This window comes from Osmerus mordax, chromosome 6, assembly GCF_038355195.1.
Source record: "Osmerus mordax isolate fOsmMor3 chromosome 6, fOsmMor3.pri, whole genome shotgun sequence".
Taxonomy (NCBI): Eukaryota; Metazoa; Chordata; class Actinopteri; order Osmeriformes; family Osmeridae; genus Osmerus; species Osmerus mordax.
Genome location: NC_090055.1, coordinates 16,971,786 through 16,988,024, shown reverse-complemented (window position 1 = coordinate 16,988,024; position 16,239 = coordinate 16,971,786). Strand labels below are relative to the sequence as shown.

The 16,239-nt window shown below is 45.3% G+C and overlaps 1 protein-coding gene across 4 annotated transcripts; it reads right to left on the bottom strand.

Moving 5' to 3' along the window:
- Positions 1–30: 30 nt before the first annotated feature.
- tax1bp1b (Tax1 (human T-cell leukemia virus type I) binding protein 1b) lies at positions 31–15,659 on the bottom strand. Of its 4 annotated transcripts, none has more exons than XM_067237485.1 (18): positions 15,528–15,659; positions 13,882–14,071; positions 8,828–8,930; positions 8,382–8,572; positions 7,972–8,130; positions 6,553–6,701; positions 6,342–6,432; positions 5,625–5,810; positions 5,222–5,473; positions 4,715–4,894; positions 4,530–4,602; positions 4,189–4,307; positions 3,903–4,028; positions 3,048–3,134; positions 2,149–2,332; positions 1,706–1,869; positions 1,451–1,536; positions 31–1,117 (listed from the first exon to the last, which is right to left on the bottom strand). In XM_067237485.1, the coding sequence occupies exons 2-18, from the start codon at positions 14,056–14,058 to the stop codon at positions 916–918; spliced, it is 2,529 nt and encodes an 842-aa protein (XP_067093586.1). In that variant the 5' UTR covers positions 14,059–14,071; positions 15,528–15,659; the 3' UTR covers positions 31–915. The 4 variants fall into 4 exon arrangements, with proteins under 4 accessions (XP_067093586.1, XP_067093587.1, XP_067093588.1 ...); XM_067237486.1 differs by having other exon boundaries at positions 15,536–15,630; XM_067237487.1 differs by lacking the exon at positions 3,048–3,134.
- Positions 15,660–16,239: the final 580 nt, after the last annotated feature.

Below are 16,239 nucleotides of genomic sequence, written 5' to 3'. Positions count from 1 at the left end.
TCTGTCACAAAAGCCACCCGAAACAAAACATTGTTTCAAACTGACACTTTTATTGAGATTTTATTCATTTGATACATGAGTCAAACACACGGGGAAATGAACGGTCTCTATGACAGGAATAACTTAAGGAAGTAAAGAGAGAAATAGATTAGACAGGCCTGACATGCACTGATCAGCAGAGCGTTAGGCATGAGCTGTTTAGCCAGACACAACACAGTAGAGTTAAAATAATAAAACAAGCAGAAGAAATCAACTTACACTAATGTAGAACATGTCTTTCACCATACACCATATTGCGAAAGACTTTGTGCAATATCATTGGCCTTTAAACTTAGTTCTAAAATAGATTATTTCATAATATGATCACGTTTGGATTTAAATCACAGAAGCAATGCTTTCTTCCTGACTGCATCAAGTGCAGCATGGCTGCTTTCTATAAAGAAGGGATATCTGACAAACAAGAAGCCCAGGGGAAGCATTTGGTTGAAGGGTTCAATGTATGTTTGGTAAACCTGTAACTACTGTCCCTGATTTCTTATTCTAGTGTTCATGTGTTATCTTTTAAAAGTGGTTTTGGACAGAGGTGAGTCTATAGAACAGTCGTTTTCCCCCAAAGTCTCTTCAAACGAGAACCAAGAGGACCTTTTCAAGAGGTCTGTTTTACTCATAAACCCATAGCCCTCAGTTACACTAAAATCGAATGACATCGTCCTTTTTGGAGAATCGCAGCACCTTTCACTTTTCACTTTCACAAGAACGGTTCTTCTAAGTAAAAGTTACAAACTGCAAGTCGATAACAATCCTAAAAGTGGATCTTCACACTGTTACATGCGGAAAAAAGAGTGCAGTGGGATTTACTTCAGAGGCGAGAGAAGCTGGCGGGACCTCGGACGCGTTTGCACACCTCTGAGGCGTCTAGTCGAAGTTGAGCACGTTGCCGTCGAAGTGGGTGAGCACGTGGTTCTCGAAGATCTTCTGGTCGCAGTCCAGAGGGAACTGCTCACTGCACATGGGGCAGATCTTCCAGTGGCTCTCCACATGCTCCTCAAACTTACTCTGGTCATAGTTGGGGGGGAAGATGACGTCGCACAGCGGACAGCGCTTGTGGATGTCCATGCTGCAGAACGGAAAGAGGGAGAGGAGGATAGACGCGGGGAAAAAGAAAAGATGGAAAAATTGAAAAGAGTGAGTTTGGGATAACGAGCAGCCAAGTGATGATGTTGGCAAACCAGTGAGAGCGGGCTAATAAGGAGCATCTGTCAGTGAGTCAACGTGGGTGGGCCCTGTGCTGCTCTACGCCTCACAGCAGGACTATGGTGGCTGGGGTGGGCTGGGGGGGGGGGGTTCCACGCATAGCAGAACAAACACTTTACACATGTTATTATGATGCATAGGATGATGGGAAAATGCTGGGCTGAGACAAACTAAACCACTTGTGGGTGCGTGTTACCTGGACTCAAAGCAAAAAGTCGTCTGTCCCTCATTTAAGACAGGGCTGTGGGGTTCAGTGGCTGCAGGGTGTTCGCTGGCATTGCCCTGAGAAGGGAATCACAGAGCAGCTTCACAAACACACTCGGAACAAAACGCCACTACAACACCAAAACAAGTGTACGCGAAACGAACAAATGGTTGGAATGACACTCCCTGAACGAATGAGTGCACAGGAGCTACAAATGCGACGGGCAAGGGGAGGGCGGGGACTCACGTTGTTGTTGTTATTCACCTGCTGCTCCTCCGGGTCCTCCAGGCCGTCGGGCCGGCTGAGGTTGCGTGCCGGCTGGATGCACACCACGTTGCTGTCCCAGGACGGAGGGCCCACGGGGGGCAGGCGCAGCACCTGGTCGTCAGAGAACTCCCCGTCCGCCCCGTCTGCAAGGGGTCGTTCATTTACTCTCTATTTCTTTATTTACATACAAATACACCGTTGTTGTCGTCGTCGGTCCTGCTCCACTAAACTCTATATCATTTGTACAAAGATTCATTTGAATCCTACGTGAAGCACAGGAGTCATCCAGACTGTATGTTTAATATCCCCGAGCTACTTTGCTGTGTGGCGAGTTAGTGTCGTTGGTAGAGAGAAAACCCCATCCATGTCACGGTACAGAGAGAGAGCCAGCTGTGTGCACGAGACATCGAGGTGAGGACTACCTCTGGTGTCGGAGGGGGAGTAGGGGTTCCCGAAGTGCAGCTGTGTGGGGGTCTGGGGGACCAGCAGGGGTGTGGGGGTGTCCTGGGCGTAGGGGAGGGGGTACTGCAGGAACAGTGACTGGACGCTCTCAAGACTGATCTCCTCTTCGTCTTCCGACTTCCTGGGGCTGCCGTTCTGGAGCTCCTGGTGGGGACAACAGCAGGACAATGAAGGTTAAGAACATCATAACAGTTCCATTCGTTTGACTCCCATTCAATCTGTGGTGCTATATTAGTTTTAGGAGCTTTAAAAAAATATATATATATAAAAAAAAAATATATCACCCACATCTGACGTGTGTAATTGCGGAACACCATGAGACGTCAGAGTGCTTAAATGGATATTGACGTACGTCTTTGAGAGTTAGACAGAAACTACCTATCAAGTCTGCGTCCCTGCGTCAGCTACGAGACAATACTTCACCAGCAACAAGCTCCCAGAAGTTCTGAGGCTGTGGACTCGCTGCTAGCTCTTTCACACACACACACATACACAACAGTTTAATTAGCATCTTCATTAAAAAGAAACTCTTTGCGTTTTCAAAGGGAATGGAAGGCTGTGTTTTATTGAAGTTTGTTGCAGGCGCCAATTTAATTTACAGTCTGAACCTCAAATTGGGTCATTTTGCTTCTCTGAGCTACAACTGCATTACCCCGTGGCAGCTTGTTTGGGTCAGTGTGGATCTAGCTGTGGTCCAGAGTAATTGAATGGAAAATAAGAACTCACTTACTTTGCTTCACCAATTAGAGAGACATGTTAAACCCAAACCAGATTAGGAGCCGGAAAAATTGCAGCTTTCGGGGGCATTTTTAGCTTGGTAAGAAGACTTTGAAACGAGAAAATGAAAGCTGTCACTAACCCCCTCGAGTTTCTCCTTCTCCTTCATCAGAACAGCAAGAGTGCCTTTCAGTTCCTTCAGCTCACGGCCCTTCTCTGCCACCTGACTCTGCACACAAACAGGAAATGAACTTTTTTTGATCCAATGTCAAAGGAAACTCAGTCTAGGAAAAAAAACTAAATAAAATGAAGCTTTATCTCTGACATTTAAGACAGCGAACTTCTCCAGAGAGTCATCTTAATTGATAATAGGCCTAAAAAAGGCTTTGGTAGTTGCTGACTGCTGATTTACGTACTGTAGAGCTCAAACCAAAACAACTTGTTGGAACCCTTCTGAGATGCTGAACAAATATCCGCTAGCCCCGAGCCAACCACTGCATAAGCCAGACAGCAGGAGCGGGTTCTTCTGGAGGCAGGCTTAGCTGTCTCCAGCGCTCACATAAACAGCAGTAAAACGTCCTCTCTGAACAGGCCTGCTCATAAACACCACTGTCACTCGTTCTGTGTTCCATTGGAGATACCATCAAGGGCTGAATACTTGAGTTAGACCAGCTATACACAGTAATAAACAGCCAGCTAGGATGTACAATCCAAAAACTGTTCTGGGTTTTCACCAACAAACAACAGTGGTACACAATTGTCTTCTAGCCAAGTTTTTACGTGCAGTTGAGAGTGATTTATATGTTTCTGTTCTCTAGTAGTAGCTCTGTGATAGACAGCAACTCTGGTGAAGCAGCGCCCAGTCAAAAGGATTGCAGGAAACTGGCATTGGCACTAGCCTAGCTTTAGCTTTAACCTAGCTTTAGCCTTAACCAAGCTTTAGCCTAAACCTTAGACTTAGCTTTAGCCTCTCTGCTAGCCTGTCCTGCCAACTGACCTTGTAGCGGTCCTCCTCTGCTGCCAGCTGCAGCTTCAGGCTCTCATTGGTCTTCAGCTGCTCCTTCAACTTCACTTCCATCTTGGCAAGCTCGTCGGCAAACATGCAGCTACGCTCCTTCTCCTCCTACAGGTAACAACACAAAACTGCTTCACAACACCTATCTGGGCTCTCATGAGGACAATCACACCGAAGCGGTCTCTCCCTACTCTGTTTCGACTGGTTGGCGTAGGATGGTGAGAATGTCCAACCATTACACCGTTTTGCCTGCCAAACAGCTACTTACACTCAGCATCTGTTTGCATTTCTTGTATTTGTCGCTCTTGTCGGAGGCTTCTCTGTTGATGCCTTTGAGCTTCTCCTGGAAGATGGCCTCTAGCATGGGGTCAGCAGAACCTGGGCTACCTGGAGACCGAGAGAGGAAGACAGAGGTAGAAAGAGAGAGGCAGAGAGAAAAATACAAGTAGAGAGAGAGACGTAGAGAGAGAGGAGACATAGATAAAGAGGCAGAGAGAGATCGAGGTGCAGGGGGGTGCACAGGGTTAGACTTCCAGAGAACACCGAGTCAATGAGCAAACCACTCACACCTGTGCCCAGGGTCAACGTTGAGAGGAAGTGAGTGTATACCTGGCACTGATGTGTCTGGGCTCACAGACAGAGGAACCGTTATGGCCTCCGCCGCTGGGTTTCTCTTCAGTTCCTACCAGACGGAAACAAACACATTTTTGACTTTGATTCAGTGTAGTCTGGTTCGTGTGTGTGTGTGTGTGTTTGTGTGCGTGCATGCGTGCATGCGAGTGTCCTAGACTCACCCCCTGCTGTTCAGAGAGCTTGGCCACCTGTCTCTGGAGTCGCTGGCATTCCTTGTACTTCTCCTTGTAGTGTTCGGCGGCCATATGCAGGCGTAGTTTCAGGTCCTCCACCTCTCGCTGCAGCTCTACGACGGTGGCAGGATCCACGCCGTCCTCCTCCGGCCGGGCCTCTGCCTTAGCCTGCAGGCAGACAGGAGCCCACGGACTGAAGACCAGCTCATACCTTGACCTCCACACTTCTTGTATAAAACTGAGCAGTGATACTATTTCTAACTGGTTCATTGTGAGAATACAGACTGTTCTTTGACACGAACCACTGGAAATACTGTTAGAACTGTACAATTTTAGTCCTAGATTATTTACTTACAACGTGCACTATTTGTTGGTGCTTTGGGTAAAAGCATCTGCTAAACTAACTAGATTTTCGCATGAACAATGTGTTGTCGAGTACGCATATCCCAGAAGCTGGATTGCGCGACAGGGAATCAGAGTGGTAATGCCCCTTACTGCCTCGTGCTGGGCTTCGACCTTCATCTGCTCCACCTGGCGCTCCAGCCGGGCACACTGGGCCTGGACGTCGGCCTTGTCCTGGCGCAGGGCGTCGGCCTCCAGCCTCATGCGGTACAGGTCGGCCATGCTGCGGTCCCGGGCGCTGGAGGCGTCCCGCAGCTCGGCGCCCAGCATGGAGGACTCCTGCTGGGTGGCGTGGAGCTGCTCCTCCTTCAGACGCAACTGCTCCTTCAGGGCCTTCAGCTCCCCCTGTCGTGGACACCAACACACGCTCAGAACGACGACACGAAAGACTGAGGCTCGCTGCGACGATTGGTGGCGAGGAAGAGGATATCGGAGGTCGAGTGTGTTTGCTGGTGGCTGGTAGTGGGTGTGTTGTATTGGGGGGGGGGGGGGTTACCGATGGGGAGGCCTTGGCCAGGACCTCTCTGTGCTGCTTTTCCTTTTCTGTCAGGCAGGTGCGCAGACAGCCCACCTCGTCCTTCAACTGGGCGATGGTGTTCTCCTTGTTCACGTCCACGCCCTTCAGCATCTGCAGCTCCGCACTCAGCTTGGTGTTCTCCAGCTCACGGTTCTTCAGGTGAATCTGCAGCACGCGTGCACGCACGCACACACACGCAAAACAAATGACCAAAAACAGGGGGGTTAATCATCAAAAGAATTGTTATAATCCAGCCTGGTCGTTTCTGTGTAGCCCTCTCTGTGCAATATCGTCAAGACGCGCCCATCTGCATTTCTACAGTTAAAATAAGTGTTGCGTGACCTTAATTACATAACAGAGATTGAGGTGAGCCCATAAAGCTGCCCCTCCAATCCTGCTCTGCGATGGCCAAGTTAAATTAGGTGCAGGTTTGACTGCGTTTCCGCAGAGACTAAGCGAGTGCCACTCCTAGTTCCTGAGCCGAGCCGGCCACAACAAAGAGGCAGGGACTGGCATGCGGACCAGAGGCAGCCGGAACAGGGCCTGCCCTGTTTAGGCACAACGCACAGAGCACGCACTGTGCACCTTCACCAAGTCAGGGCTCAGGACGTCAACAGAACAGAAGTGTTAACATACAGGTTCAGGGGCCCCGGGGTTGGGGTTAGAAAACGTCAGGGAGCCACAGGAAACACTAACCTTGTACAGTTCCTTCTCATCCTTCTCGTTCTTCAACTGAGACTCCAGCGCTTCTTTCTCCACTGTCAGCTTCTTCACTCTGTCCTTCAGGCTAGGGACCAAATCAAAACAGCAGGACTTTCATCACCTGAGTCCAATCCTTAAAGAGACAGCAAATGAACCGTAGTCTATGGTGGCTGGCTGGTTGGCGACCCCTTTGTCCAAGACTCACCCGTCCAGCTCAGTCTCTCTCTGTAGCCCTTTCTGGGTGATGCCTATGAGGTCATCCTCCAGCTGCACAACTCTTGCCGTGGCCTCGTCCAGCCTCCTCTTCACCTCCTCTCGCTCCTCTTGTAAGGCCTGGGATGAGCTCTGCACATCCTGGAGGAAGGAGGGGGGGTGGGGGGGGGGACAAGGAGTCAAACAAAAAATGTGGTATTCTGCGGAAATATTTTGTAACACAACGAGCTATGAGGGGTTTGCTAGCCTATTATGGAACAGGACAAAATGATTTCTAATTACATTGTTTACAACTATTTATATTTTTAAAACAAATAATTTTATGAACTGTGTTGGAAACATGGACTCGTTTATTTCTGCCCCCATGCTGTTGTTTAAGAGAACCAAGTGTTCTTGCAAGTGTGATATTCATTATTTGGCCACAAACTTTCTTTCTAGGCACAACGGTTTTTAGCTCTTTTCCCAGTTCTCTTTTCCTTCTACAGTCAGAAACTGAAATGGTAGACTGTGCTGGCTGCTAGCGGCTCTCCCTGGCCACTCCCCCTCCTGTGCCAGACACAAATCCAGACCTTTATGGATTAAATCACAAACAGGCAGCTAATAACGCAGGTCTCTAAGGAAGTGCTGCTTTGCATCTGCCTGTGGCAAGGGAGGCTGAGGAGAAAACTGAGGAGACATTTTTGAGGGGAAATTGTGACTGCAAATACGTTTTGTAATGAAACAGAAAGTTTGCACGGTGATTCATAAGCAAAAATAATAATTTTTCTTTGTACAGTATGTTTATAGGCAGGATTTTGGAATCGTTTTTTAGCAGCACATAAAAAAAACATATGAAACTTTGACCATAAAATTAACAGCCGCAGAAACAGTAATCATGTTTTCATCTAGAGGCCATTTTAAACCTAGCAGGATTTATGGCGCAAAAGAATTATATGAATCATCATTCACACTATTTCATAAAACACATTAAATATGCCTAATGTTGCTCTATGAAAAATGAATGACTTCTAAAGATCCTGACTGTCAAGGTCAGATTTATGAGTTGGATCGAGCTTGTGGGTAAGTCTGTTGTTTCAAACTGAGGGTGGAATGAAGACTCACACTAGGGGGTGCTGAGAGACTGTGAGGCCAGACCAGAACAACAGCATCCAACATCACAAGATCTCCTCCTTTTAGAAATGTACCATATTCTGCCATCCAGTCTGAAGAGTCCTTATTAAGTCTCAATCCCTTGCTTATCCATTTCTACTACATTTTCAACCCGTTTCCACATCACTCGATCAAAGTAACACATTCAGATCATCATTAAACTCCCAGTGAACATGAGTTATAGAAGAGGAACAACGAGGCGATGGTGTGAGTCTTTTCTCCACTCGGAGTTCCAGAGTTGGACTGCCCGCCTGGCTCTCACCTGATTCTCTCGTCTGAGCTGGGCACAGGTCTCCTTCTCCTCCTCGCACACCTTCTGCAGGCTCTCCTTCTCCACCTCCAGCTGGTCTCTCTCTTGGTGGAGGAGGGCCATGGTCTTCACCAGCTCCTCCTTCTCTCTCTGGGCTTCCTCCAACTTTTGCTGAAGGGATGAAAGAAAGGTTACTGACTTTTTGGAAAAGTTAGCAAAACCCTAGTTTGACAATTTGACAACCTTTAGTCAACAATACCCTAGTATAGAGACACCTTCCATTTTCTCCTTGATTTCATGAAGCTTGATGTTTACTTAGAGTATAGTATGAAATTACGGTGGTGAGACGTATGTCATGCAACTTTCCCCAAGTGTCCAGGTGCCACTTGGGGAGTCTGGATGGGTGGAGGGCAGGACTGTACCTCCAGGAAGCAAGTCTTGGTGGTGACCACCAGGATGTCCGAGTTGCACTCATCCTCCACGGTCAGCAGCTCGTCGTCGGAGGGGCTGTTGGCACGGAACTGGAAGGGCGTGCTGGCGCCACGGATCTCCCCTTTGTGAGTCACGTAGCAGAACTGGTAGAACTCGCTGTCATCATTGGGAACGTAGTATCCTTAGAAAGAAGAGATTTGTCAGCCAGACCATGAAGCAGAAGTGGACAGAGCTTAACCTCGGTTCAAGACACTGAATAAAGGTTTTATGAAAACGGCCTTGTTAACACCAGCAGAAAGCCCGATGGCTACAGTTTCATATTTTATTGGTGTTCGCAGTTTTGGTATTAAAATCCCTTTAACGGCCCTCAGAAGGGCAGTGACAAGTGGTAACCCAACGCGGTTGAGATGTCTAAAAACGTGGTTGGGTTGTTTACCTTGAAACACCACAGCCCTGTTGACCGCAGTGCCCTCCTCGTAGGTGTCAGGAAGAGGCGACCACAGGAATGTGTAATAATCGCGCGCTGTGCTCCAACCAACCTGCGAGGCGAGAGTGGGCTCAGATTAAACAGCACTAGTACCACATACTGACAATAACAACAGACCAAGCTTGATCGCGAGGACAACCATCGTAAACCCACAGAAACTGCTGCCCCACACCACCTGGCAAAAACAGAACTGTTGTGGTTAAGATTAGGCAATGTACTTAGAATAAGTTGTTATTATTTCATGTTATACTATGGAATATCATAGCTGACATCCTTGCCTGCAGCCTATGGTGAAAGTCTATTGGCTTTCGAACCGTGAACAATGTAGCAACATGTCAGAGATGACATAAGGCCCACTTATGTAACCAATCCAGTTTCTGGCTGCCACGTGTATGAGGCCAACGCTCGTGAACTGGTCCAACTGTGGAAAAACAGCTACAACTCACCTCAAACAGGAAGAAGAAAATAGGTGAAAATTTTATACATACTTCAAAATGAAAACCAAGATGTAATTATACAAACTTTATGTGTTGTTAACTGATGCCTGATGAGGGGGGAGTACAGAAAATACATCCATAATTTCAGCCCACTGCCATAAAACTGTCAAACAAAATCAGACTCACATTGGGTTGGCTGGCTTTCCAGGCGTACACGCTCAGGCACACACACGCATCCACAACAAGCCAAACTCAATTCTCACACAGTATAACTCTCACACGCCCACAACGGAATGCAACGCTTATACGATGCAATGCAAGCCTGAAGTCACCCCGATAAAGAAGCGTTTCCAAAACGCTTTCAGATCAACCGACACTATGTGACCGTCATGTTTTTACCCGGGGGGTACTTGAAAAGTCTGAAGCAACAACGATGTTAGTGTTGATCTGAGACACAGATAACATGGCTCTGGTGTTGATAATCCCCACGTTGTCACCGGGGGTGTTCCCACCTCCAGCAGGCAGGAACAGGAAGCCATTAGAGTGTGCACATAGTTAGAGACTGTCCTCGCTCAGGGCTAGGAGCTCACCGCTCCGCTCATTACCGCAGCTCAAGGTGAAAGGGGTGACAGCTCTCTGTGAGTAGGTCTTTCACGTCAGCCAGAGGTCCTGGCTGAACTTCCACACAGGACTGGGAGGGCTGCGACAAACTCAAAACATGGACACACACATCCAACTGACAGCACAAGCCTGGAATCAGCATCATACCCTAGAGGCAGGGCTTGACAATAACGATGGCCCGATGGCCCGGGGCCAGTAAAAAGTCATTTTGGGACAGTTAAACTAGCAACTCACTGTCCCGATCGGGCCACTGCAAAGCATTGATTGAGAAAAAAAAAATTGCATTGCAAAACTTAACATCCTGCATGTTTTGCTATCTGCTAAATGCATAAATAACTTTGCAGCTCGTAGGGCGCACCGTTGGCCAATCAAGAGTTGAGTAGTGAGTGACGAGTGGTTGTCAAATTGTAATTCTCTAATCTCAATAAATTTTTTAACAACTGGCGCGAGACTGGCGCGAGTCACAGAAGTGAAGATGGCAGCAAAGGAGAGCTACGAGCTCAAACGGAAGCAACTTTTTTTATGGAACTAAGATACACTGTGTCGTCTGTCTTATATTCCCGTCAAAAACAAAAGTGGATCTTTTTACACAGCCACCGACAATTTTCGAAAACAATCCCTGACCAGCTGATAGCAGACAGCACCTGGTTTGCGTGACAGCTAAGCGGGTGGTTGACCATCCATCTTCCGGGCCGTTGACCAGGCTGGTCAGGAATTTAAATGCAGATGCCCATCGTGTTATTGCACGACTAATAACAACGGCATATCACGTAGTTAAGACGGACCATCTGTTCTCCTCGTTCCCACGGGCTATTGAACTGCAGCAGAACAATAGTGTCGACTTGGGTACTCAGTATCATACTGATGAAATGCTATGGAAGCTTTTATATATCAGCATTGAGGAACCATAGGTTTCACAGTAGAAATGTGATTTAATTTTTGTTCTTTTTATATCCAGGATGTGTTTAGTAAATGGCTAAACATGTTAACAGAATAACATAACTTATAAGTCTTTTGGTAACAATGATAAATTACAACTTTAGGAGGGGGGGAGGGGGGGGGGCAGTAAAAAATGGTCTTGGGGCCAGTAAGTTTCAATCCCACTAGCCCCAAAAAATGTTAACGTTCAGCCCTGCCCTAGAGGACTGCTCTCAATCCGAGCCACCATTTTTGAATCCCCCAGATGCCAAACAAAAAGCTTTTTAACCTTATCTAGCTTTGTCCAGAGCCTAATTTTGCAACCGTTGCACCCTTAGAACTTGCCCTCAGAAAACACGTACATTTTTCACAAACAGGCCCTTCTGCAAAAGAGCTGCAGGGGCCTAAATTCACAGAACTGCTAATGCTGGTAGTCTAGTCTATGTTGGAATCAGGCTCTATTAATCAAACAGGCAGGACAAGTTGTCCATGAATCACCGAGCAGGGCTGTGCTCTGAGACAGGTTAATTATAAAGGTCTATTTGCCATCTCCTTGGTACCTCTGACAACCTGTCCCAACACAGCTCCGCCGTGCTGTCTACAACACCTTCAATCACAACTCTCGGTAAATGTTCAAACATCAAAGCCCCCAGAGTCTGCGCTTGTGCATGTTCAAACAAGAGGATATAGGCAACCTCCCCTGACAGTACATAAACGGTGGGGTGGGAGATAGGGGTTTGTTTGGCTTGGCGAGGGGCTCCTCGCCAAGCCAAACAATTCCAGCATTTGTAAACAACTTCAGAGAAACAAGGTCCAGGCTTGAAACTTGCAATCGAGAACATGTCTCTCTTGTCTAGAAGTAAGTTGGATATTGACATATTGACATATTAAGACGAAGAATCTTGTTCTTAGTCTGACCTCTGATCTGTCACCACTAGGCTGCACTATATGGAACAGAATGAAGAATGCCTACATGCCAAAATCATTTAGAATCAGATGGAGGGCTGAAGAACAAAATTCTGCATTCTTCGTTAAAAGTTATGAGACCATTGCAGCCCCGTGTCTCTAGGGGGCGATAGCAGCATAATGTCTATGGCGCTGTGTCGGGCCAACAGAGAGCATTGCTTCAGGCCCTGTGAGTCAGAACGCAGGTATCTGTCCTCTTCCAAAACTTGGGAGCTTGGCACCAACACTGCTGTCTGTCAACACAGCCAGGAACATTTGTACAATTTATGATCCCATGCTCAGCTTTTTCCACCTTCACTCTGTGTTTTAAAGGCTATGGGAATTAGTGCTTGTTACGAGACACACAGTGCATTGCTTGAGGGTAAAACCCTTTTTTGTACACAAAACTGCTATCGAATGTTGGGCCAAACACTGTAAACATGCCCCAGACATTTCTTGATCCATCTCTGGCAAGATAACCCTTACCCCTGTCTAACTGAGGCTTTCCCTACCAATCCACAACTTTTTGGACACAGAGTCTAGAATTAAGTTTATGGTTTTACAGTTTAGACTAATTTGTTCAATGAGATTCAGGTTCACAATAAGTCTTTATACAGTACGCTCACTTATAATAACACATTTTGCAATGTCATAAAACAGACCGCTTCTGTTTCATGGCAATGTAGAATTTGCTCTTGTAAAAGAACCGGAAAAATTTTAACCGTGTGTGTGTGTGTGTTTAATCCAGCCCACACAGATGGGGAATGGAAAGAAGAATTGCACTGTTGCTTTGATCTGATATGTTCTGAACACAGACCGCAACTCATCAGTTCACACTAAAATTAAAAAAACTTCTGGTCTACAACAGTAGAGCCTGTCTCCACCACCCCCCCACCACAGACAAGGCTCAAAACAATTACTGCTGGTGTATTGAATTTAATGTGCTCCTTTAACCAGCCCCATCTGGGACACTCCAGTATGCAGGGGGGTCAAACCTCCACTTTCTCTCTGGCAACCTCGTTTTCACAAGCTATCGGCACTCAAAACCAATACTGAGAGGTTTTTGCTAGTCCAAACCAATTTACTGCAGCATGTTCATGAATGCTTCACACAAAAATGTTATGATTAGTGCTGTCAAACTATTACAATATTTAATCGCCATTAATTGGCATTAATTGGCATTAATGTCATACTAATTAATGTCATGTTAACTCAGAATTAATCGCAATTAATCGGACATTTTTATCTATTCTAACTGCCCCTTGATTTCTTTTTGTCCCATAATTTTTTATCATTTTAATGCTCTTATCAACATGGAAAAGTGAATCGGCTTGCTTAGTGCAAATGTTTTTTTTTAATTTAAAACAACATTGCAATCGCCTGGCTTTGACGAAGGGGCGGAGAATTCGCATCAGCTGTGTGCTTGGCCTCAAGTGGTATTTCAGACTGAACGTGCTGCGATAATAGCTCAGTTCACAACGACAAAACACACAGATCACTTTGGTCTTGTCAATGGAACTATTTGGCAAATTTTTTAAAGTAAACTTTCCATTCAGAATCTTAATGGCATCCATTTCAGCGTCTTGCGCTGGCCATCCACTCAAAACGTAACGTTAGCCTACTACTCTTTAGCCGGCTCGCAAGCCCAAACAAGTGTGTGCGGCGTGCCTGTTGTTTTGTTTCCGGTCTAGCTAGATCCGGTGTGGTGTTGTAGTTTTTCTAACGTCAGTGGTTGTTGCAACAGCATGTGAAAAAAAACTACGAAGTTTGCTAGGCCAAAAAGAACGTTAATCACACGATAAAAAAATTTACGCCATTAAAATGGGTTTGCGTTAACGCCGTTAATAACGCGTTTAACTGACAGCAGTAGTTATGTTACGATCCTATGTTATCATCCTAACAAAACGGGCCTACATCCAAGTTGTCCCATTCTACTTACACCCCCATCCCCAAACTGTTGTCTTAACTTACATATGGTTAGGTTTGCATACAAGGCTTTTACAGCAGACGGGTGCCGGTGACTTTCAGGCTTTGTTTGAACTGAATATGGGACACGGTACACGTGAAGAGGGGATGACTCACCTTGAATATGCCAACCCAGTCCTTCTGGTGAGGCTGGATGAACTGGGTGAGGGTATAATGGCACTCCAATGCAGCGTGAGGCAGGTAGCTCTTCCCCACGTTCTGGAAGATGACGTGGGCAAAGTTCGAAGTGTCCATGGCGTTGCCTACTGAGGATGCGTCCAGGAATAGCGCCATCTATCACTCAAAACTGGTTGCAAAGAAAAAATGGATGTGAGGAAAAAAACTATTGATTCTTTCAACTCATGATTATCTACTTGCAATGACACAATATTGACACAGAATTATGTTATTTTTTTAATAGATCACATATTATAAAAGTCATAAACTCCATGGTGGTTTCCATGTATGACTCACACACACACACACACACACACACACACTCACAAAGGGATGGTCTGTTTGTCTGCCCTAAACTATGCTACTGACAAGTATCCCTGGAAACCAGAGACAGGCTTAAAACGATCTGTTATTTAGTAAGAATGGATCAAAACATAGGCTAATATTGCTGGATGTGTTTGCATAGTACCAAACTAAAGGTTGTTATTGTTATATTTAGACTTGCCCATGTTGCCTTGGAAGGCCCTGTTTTCAGAACATGAGACTGTTTCTGACAGTGGTTCTCAACAACATTTAACATCCCTCCTCTAACCTAAGCATAGATAAGTACATGTCTTGAGCTGACTAAGAGGTTTCACAAGTGAAAGGCCTCGTTACATATAGTTCTCATCGTGTTTTATGATAAGCTATACAGTTTAAAGGCTCTAGGGAGGTATGCATGTGCATAGGATGGAGCAGGACTTTCCAGTTTATATGCATTGGTATGTTCTAAGCAAGTCTACATACGTGACAGAAGACATTTCAAAGAGACAACACTCATAAATAGACACTGGTTCTTGTGTCTAGTTTTAATTCCAGCTCCATTTTGAAAATAATCGGCATACACGATATCTTACAACCAATTCATTCAAAATCGCCATTCTAGAAAAGACAATAGCATGCGTATAATCAGCAACTTCTGTTTATTATAATCTGTCAATTGACTGGCTTGCCTACTTTCCCATGTGTTCAATTTGGTTTTACAATACTGTGGGTGAGGCTGAGGCCAGTGTAATGACAACCCATTTCAAGCTAACAATATCAATCTATCTACGTTTAGTTTCTAGGGACTACAATTCATTGTTTTGCCATTTTGTAGTAGACTGTGGTCTATCTATCGTGCTCTTCAACCGAACAACCGCTTGAGTGATTAACGGCGTTGGCTAGCTAGCCATATTATTCAATACGCTTGAAGAACAGGCCCAGACCTCTGCTCTAGACTCAAGTCGTCTTTTCACAACCAACCAAGCTAAGCAAAGATAGCTAAGAAGATATATACTCCGATGATTCAACAACAGTAATGATCCTCTGGCAACTTCGTTCCTTAAATTAAACATTCTTTAGTCAACCGTCCTTGTACAGTGTCCCCTTTGTAGCTAGCTGCATTAGTCTACGTTGTTGGAATCAGATAACGCACATTATTAGCCTGCTGACGTTAGCTAGCTAGCTATTCTGAAATGTTATCACAATTATCATAGCAAACCGAAGAAAATTTTCTTTTTTTCTTTCTTATATCGATGACAATTCATTAAAAGACGACAACGTACCCATTTACCATGCTGAAGTGCAGATAAAAGCCAAGACGCCCGTCAAAATAGTTATTGACGCAGTTGCTGTGTCAGTACATTCCCCACGTTCTCTCTTCCTGGAACAAAACAACAACATTCGCTCGCTACATCATTTCCTGTCAAATGGGAATTCCAGAAGTTTCATTTGACAGAAAAGTGACTGAGTACAAACTGTGTACAGTAATCGTAAAACGATTATTCCTCATTCATACATAAATTATCAATTGATGTACCATATTTAAACCCTAATAAGTAGCTGTTTTAAGTTAGCATTTTTGGTTTTTTTGTATTCCACAACGAGATGAAGATGGACCTAAATTGTAAATATAAAAAAATGAAAAGACTTTTGCCACAGACAGTTTTATTTCATAGTGAAGACAGATCAAGTGAAAGAGATCAAGAGAGACCCCAACTGGAGTAAAGTACATGTGTAAACAGTTCAGTTAACAATGGATAATGTTTTTGAACAAATTGTGTATACAATACAAATATGCAATTGTATGTGTGCGCACTGTGTGTGTATAAAAGTATTTTTTAATGATAATTGAATAATGGTGAAAGTGAATCTCAAACTAAAGGTCATGTCAAATCAAACAAATCAGTCAGTATTGTCAAAGTTTGAAATAGAACGTCAATTGCAGTTGGAAGGTGGATCACTAAATAAAAACACCTTTAAAATAGTAGTGTTGTG

Bases quoted from the DNA above. Each gene is read 5' to 3' on its own strand.
- tax1bp1b (XM_067237485.1), bottom strand. From the start codon at position 14,058: ATGGCGCTATTCCTGGACGCATCCTCAGTAGGCAACGCCATGGACACT. The intron at 8,131-8,381 runs GTACAGTCCTGC...TCATCCCTTCAG, and splicing joins CCAAGACTTGCTTCCTGGAG to CAAAAGTTGGAGGAAGCCCA. The intron at 6,433-6,552 runs GTGAGTCTTGGA...TTTGGTCCCTAG, and splicing joins AGAGAGACTGAGCTGGACGG to CCTGAAGGACAGAGTGAAGA.